General features: G+C 54.7%; 1 protein-coding gene across 1 annotated transcript; it reads left to right on the top strand.

Annotated features, from left to right (window-relative positions):
- Positions 1-4,306: 4,306 nt before the first annotated feature.
- FOXD1 (forkhead box D1) lies at positions 4,307-6,384 on the top strand. Its single transcript, XM_061129421.1, has one exon. It carries the CDS (start codon positions 4,307-4,309, stop codon positions 5,732-5,734), a length of 1,428 nt encoding a protein of 475 aa, XP_060985404.1. The 3' UTR covers positions 5,735-6,384.
- The last annotated feature ends 232 nt before the right edge of the window (positions 6,385-6,616 follow it).

Raw genomic sequence — 6,616 nt, forward strand, 5'->3', positions numbered from 1 at the left:
GGTAAGTGGAAATTAAAAAATGAACAGAAAAGGAGGAAACAAATGTCCATTGACGGATGAATGAATAAACAAAATGTGGCAGACATAACAAACCATGGAATATTCTTCAGCTTGACGAATGAAATTCTAACACATACTACGACCTGGATGAACCTTGTAAACATTATGTTAATTAGGTAAAATAAGTCAAATATTTTCTGCTTCCATTCATATGAGGTAGGTAGCTAAAATAGTTAATTTCATAGAGACAGGAAGTAGTATAGAGGTTGCCAAGATGCTGAGGGCAGTGGAGTGGGGAAGAATGGGAGTCATTCTTTAACCAGTACAGAGTTTCAGTTTGGGATGATGGAAAAAGTCTGTAAATGGATAGTGGTGATGGTTGCACCAAACTGAATGTACTTAATGTCTCTGAACCCTGCACTTAATATGGCAAATTATATGCTATGTATATTTTAACATGCATACACAGAAAAACAAACAGAAAACAACGACCTCCCAATGCTTGCATTTACAAAAACAAGAAGGGATGCGCAGAATCAAAGAACAGAGTCCCAAAAGGATACAAACCCAGAAGCATCGCTCACATTCGTCTGGAGTCTCAGAAAGCACTTTGGGTGGGTGGGTGGGGGCGGTCCGGGGCATGGGGCTCAGGGGATCCTACTTCCCCCACCAGGGATTGAACCCGTGCCCCTTGCATTGGCGGGACGGAGTCTAAAACACCAAGGAGACGCTTCTCAGTAGGCAGAATACTTACCTATTTACCTGGTTTCCGTGAGTCACCCAGAAACTCGCCGTTTTTTGTTACTCTCTCCAAAACCCAGAGTGCCAGGCACAAATTAATATCTCAAAGCAGGTAAGTGGAATGACTTGGAGGAGGGACAAGGCCCCGAAAGTACCGGAGTTTGGAACCGCGCTCCCATTCACGTTCACGGGTAAACGCCTGGGATGCGCTAGGGCCTAAAGCGAGTAGTCCAGGTTCCCGCCTGCGAGTTTATGCCCCCAAGTCAGTGCCAGTCCTCGCGAAGGAAGCCCCTGGACGTTATGAGCTCGAGGTCTCGGGCCCAAGGGCAGAGAACTGAGGCGGTGCCTGCCGAGGGTCCTGCCGCCTCCTCTGCCTTGCGGCGTGGCATCACGCGTAACTCCGGGAGGGCTCGTGGAGCACCCAAATCGCCGAGGGAAAATATCCGAAACGTACAGTCCAGGGAAATGACTCCGCGCACGCCCAGTTGCCCCAGAGAAGGCGACGTGGGGGTCTCGGGGAAGAACAAGCCTAGCCGCCCGAAGCCCAGGCGGAGGGAAGCCCCGGAGCCCACCGGCCGCACTCGCAAAACGCCCGCCGCTTCCCGAGCTCTGGCTCGGGACCGGCTCCGCGCCGCGCCGCCGCCAGGAGGCAGGCCTCGCCCACTGGGGCGCTTTCCGCGTCCGTCCGAGCGGGGCGTGCCGCAGCCGGGGTCGCAGCGACGGCCCCCGCCCGCGTCACGCAGTTTATTTCCATCCGAGGCCGAAAGCTGGGAGCCCTTTGGGGAGGCAGTTCCGAGGATAGGGATCAAGGAAGGCGAAAGCGGGAAGCGCGGACAAACGGAATGCTAGGGTTTCCGCGAAACTCCCGGGAGTTTCACGAGTGCGGAGCTAAAGGTGGTACACAAATGTGTAGCTTAACTAAAGCAAGCAAAACAAGTGGGGTGACCGAATGCGAGGCTTTAGTAAAGCTCACCCAAATCTCTTGTTAAAACTGCCTCTGCAGCGATTCTCCCGGATTGATTTTCCGCTTTGACCTTCAGTAAATCCTAACACTTTCCCCTGAGTGGCCAGAAGATAACTTGGCCACGTTTTTCCCCCAAAGGTTTCCAGGGAAAAGCTCTTAACCCTTTCGGGAAGGACCTTCGGACAGTACAAATGGAAGGCAAAGTCAATCCCCGAGCCCTTCTTGGTCATACAAGTTCACAGCGGTGGTAACAGAAGGAACGACGGCTGTAACCGATCATCTAAAATAACTAATGGTCTGCGAACAAATGCTTCCTCTCCGTTTCAATGTTAAATGCTTCGCCACACACCAGCCCTCAATGCAGAGAAAATCACGGTGTTTATTTAGATAAAACTTAAACTTTCAAATGTGAAAGTGAACTCCTTGGTGAAGGACTCCTGGCTACATCAACAAAGCAATGTAATGCCTGATTAGCAGTACTGATTAATGTTGGCTCAGGTTAATGCCCATTACAAAACTTAAATGATTCAGCCACATATCAAACGAGAGTCAATGAAAAATAATTTATTTAAGACTTTGAGGCGTTCTCATAGATCTTTCAAAGATCTGTGATGGACTTTATGGGTCATTTGTAACTGTAACTGGTTGATAGCTGTCCTTAGCAACAAAAACTCGATTTAAAAAGAAGTCTTAGATGAGTTAACAGTTTGTTTTTGAGACTCTGTAATTGATAAGAGAAGCAATGAAACGTCTGGAAACGTGAAAACTGCTAGGTCCATAAAGTGATATATTAATATATAAGGGCAGTTGATTGTTCCTACATGAAGCCATTCATTTTTGATCCTCAGTTCTTGTCAAGCCATCATTTTATACAATTTTGAGGCAAGTCCCCAGTTTGAAATAAAGTGTCTTAGGAAATGCAAAAATCCAAGATGTATAGCTGTGTGAGTATTTATTGGGATTTTTCCACTCACCAAAGTAAAAAGGAGCTGGTGATAGATAGGTGTACTTAAAATACAATCATATTTGGATTACTTCCACTACTCTGTAACCCGAAAAGGAAAACTGAGTTGAACAGAACTTGAATCTTCTTTTTAAAAATTATTTCGTTTCTTCTCACAATACCTATTGGAAATAGTGTATTAAAAAGTACATTTAAAAAAACTGGCGTGAAAGTTTTAAATTTATCATTGTAGTTTCTATTATTAAGCCTGACTGTGTAGAGATACGTGTATTTGTTTAGTAATTTAAGCACTTTTAGATTACTGTGGAGTGTTGATTAGAACATCGCAACTTACTGACAACTATAGAAACCCTTACCCCATTATGAAAGAACTCTTTTGAGTTACTCCTAGAAGCAGTTGTGTGTGTGTGTGTGTGTGTGTGTGTGTGTGTGTGTGTGTTGGGGTTTCCACTAAAAAGTTGTTTCTTCTCTGCATTCAATGGTTACTTTCTTTATTCCCATGAAATTTGTCAGATCCTCTCATTAGAGTGGCTTAGTTTAGTTGTCAACTTTCTAGGGCATTCAATTTCAGATAGTGACTAAAACGCCACCCTAACAGCATTTTTATTAACAGATGGTGGAAAACAAACGTCTTTGAAGAAGAACCGAAGGGGACAGGTTAAAAGGTCAATAAACAATTATTATTGCGCTTCAACCGGGGGCGGGGGGGGGGGAGCGGGAGTAGTTCTCATCAAATTCCGTGGGGAGCCGCTCGTTCTATCTGGAGGATATGGAACAACCCAGCAAATCTCAGGGCCGTTCCCCAGGAACCACCTCAGACGACCCTCAGGGGTGGTCGTACCCTGGCTAGACGGTCCCAATAGGCCATCGAGTGGTCAACCTGTGGCGTCCCGGGAGTGTTTCTGGGGTTCGACTTGAGGGCCCATCGAAGAGACTGGGAACTCGACCTCCTGCCGCGGCCCTCGGTCAGACCACCACGAGCCTGCGCGAAACTCAGGTCTCAGCCCCTTTGGGAGGGCCTGGTGGGGTCCCGTCTCCTCCCCCCTCTTCACAGTGGCTGCTCCCTCCTCCGGTGAACTTTCTCTCGGAGCAGGGCTGATTTCCTAGGCTTTCTTTCCCTAGCCTTGGCAGCGCTCTGACGTGCACACCATGTGACCGGCCTCCTTCAGCTATAAGCCGGGGGAAGGTCCGCCCTCTCCTGGACTCAGCCCTCTCCTCCGACGAGCTCTGTCCCTAGACTCTCGACCGTCCCGCACCCTCCCGGGCGCCCGCCACTCTTGACTCGTTCGCTCGGTACCCCTCCACCCCCTCCTCGACGGACGCGGCGAGGGGCTGCTGGTGGAGAAAGGAAGGTCAAGTCCCCCCGCCCAGGCGGGGTGCGCCCCGAGCCAAGCCAGCGCAGAGATCGCGGGACCACCGCGGCGGCGCAGGAGTTACAAAGTCGCGGCGCGAGCCTCGGCCGCTGCGCGCAGCCCCAGCGCCGCAGCTCCCGCAGCCGCGGAGCACCGTACCCCCACCCCGCGCAGCGTGGCGCCCCCGGGCCGGGCCCGCCACCCGGGACCTGGGCTGGGGTGCGGCGGGAACCCGGAGCCCGGCGCCCCTATGGGCCGCCTCGCCGCCGCCGCCGCGCCACAGCTATGACCCTGAGCACGGAGATGTCCGATGCCTCCGGCCTCGCCGAGGAGACAGACATCGACGTGGTGGGGGAGGGCGAGGACGAGGACGACGAGGAAGAGGAGGACGACGACGAGGGCGGCGGCGGCGGCGGGCACCGCCTGGCTGTCCCCGCGCGGCGGCGGCGGCGGCGCTCGTACGCCGGGGAAGACGAGCTGGAGGACCTGGAGGAGGAGGACGACGACGATGACATCCTGCTGGCTCCGCGGACCGGGGGCTCCCCGGCGCCCCCGGGTCCAGCCCCGGGGGCGGGGGCCGGCGCGGGCGGCGGCAGCGGCGCGGGCACGGGCGGCGGCGGCGTGGGCGCGGGCGCGGGCGGCGGCGCCAAGAACCCGCTGGTGAAGCCGCCCTACTCGTACATCGCGCTCATCACCATGGCCATCCTGCAGAGCCCCAAGAAGCGGCTGACGCTGAGCGAGATCTGCGAGTTCATCAGCGGCCGCTTCCCGTACTACCGGGAGAAGTTCCCCGCCTGGCAGAACAGCATCCGCCACAACCTCTCTCTCAACGACTGCTTCGTCAAGATCCCCCGCGAGCCCGGCAACCCCGGCAAAGGCAACTACTGGACGCTCGACCCCGAGTCCGCCGACATGTTCGACAACGGCAGCTTCCTGCGCCGGAGGAAGCGCTTCAAGCGGCAGCCGCTGCTCCCGCCCAACGCCGCCGCCGCCGAGTCGCTGCTGCTGCGCGGCGCGGGGGCCGCGGGGGGCGCAGGGGACCCGGCCGCCGCCGCCGCCGCCGCCGCGCTCTTCCCGCCCGCGCCCCCGCCGCCCCCGCACGCCTACGGCTACGGCCCCTACGGCTGCGGCTACGGCCTGCAGCTGCCGCCCTACGCGCCGCCCTCGGCCCTCTTCGCCGCCGCGGCCGCCGCCGCCGCCGCCTTCCACCCGCACTCGCCTCCACCGCCCCCGCCGCCGCCGCCGCCGCCGCCGCCCCACGGCGCGGCCGCCGAGCTGGCCCGGACCGCCTTCGGCTACCGGCCGCACCCGCTCGGCGCCGCCCTGCCCGGCCCCCTGCAGGCCTCGGCGGCCAAGGCGGGCGGCCCGGGCGCCTCGGCGCTGGCGCGCTCGCCCTTCTCCATCGAGAGCATCATCGGGGGCAGTCTGGGCCCGGCCGCCGCCGCCGCCGCCGCCGCGCAGGCCGCCGCGGCCGTGCAGGCCTCGCCCGCCCCATCTCCCGGGACGCCCTCCGCGCCCGGGGCCGGCGGCGGCGGCGGCGGCTGCGCGGCTCAGGCGGCCGTGGGCCCGGCCGCCGCACTCACCCGCTCGCTCGTGGCCGCCGCCGCCGCCGCCGCCTCCTCCGTCTCCTCCTCGGCCGCCCTGGGGACTCTGCACCAAGGGACTGCCCTGTCCAGTGTGGAGAACTTTACTGCTAGGATCTCAAATTGTTAATAACGCTTTTGTTAGCGCGCTTGAGAAAGAGAAGGTAGGAATCATGGCTCCTATTTTCATCTGGGTGGTTTTGTATTTTGTTCCCTCCTCCCGGCGCGGCCCCTCCCGACCTCGCGCCCCCATTTCGCCGCTTGGGATTCTCAGACGAAACTGTTTGGCAACTTCTCGGGCGCGCTTTTCGGCTCCGCAGGTCCCCTTATTTATGCAAAGTCGCCCTATGCTGCAGCCCCTCGACCTGGGGTGGGGAGGAAGAGGGTGCTGGTGGAGATCCGCCCTGTCTAGGGACAAGGGGCTTCCTTGACTTTGGGAACATTTTTTAAAAATCTAAGCCTTTTTGAGGTCTAGAGAGTCTCAGGTCCAGGCGTTAAAAGAAAAAAAGAGAGATCAATAATGTTCTACAGAAGAGTAATGCAAAAATAGTAAAGGTCCCGAAGAATGCCAGAGAAGCAATAGTTTTTATTTGAGGACATTTGTCTCGTGTACTTTTTCATGAAAAGGAAAAAATGATTAACATGTTTACACAAGGAAAAAAGTCAAAATTATCATTTCTTATTTTAACCTGTGTTTTGTATCATAATAGACATGCGGAATTTTTATTTTGTACTTACTGCGTATTCTTTACAAGGAGTATTGTAAATTTTAACTGGCAATTATTGTACTATTCTAATGTAAGATTTTTACACTTTTTCAGAAATAAATGCTTAATTTTCAAAGAAAATTCTCCAAAAGAATTGACTTTAGTCATCCCCTTCTTAGTTTATTTTCTTTTCTGTTAAAAAAAGTTTCCTTGTGGGTTAAGTAGGAACCCATTATAGAAGAAAAAAGTTATATTTTCAGAGACAACTTCACAAAAACATCGTGCCATGATTTTTCATTTATACT

This window comes from Dama dama, chromosome 25 (genome assembly GCF_033118175.1).
Source record: "Dama dama isolate Ldn47 chromosome 25, ASM3311817v1, whole genome shotgun sequence".
NCBI classification, from domain to species: Eukaryota; Metazoa; Chordata; class Mammalia; order Artiodactyla; family Cervidae; genus Dama; species Dama dama.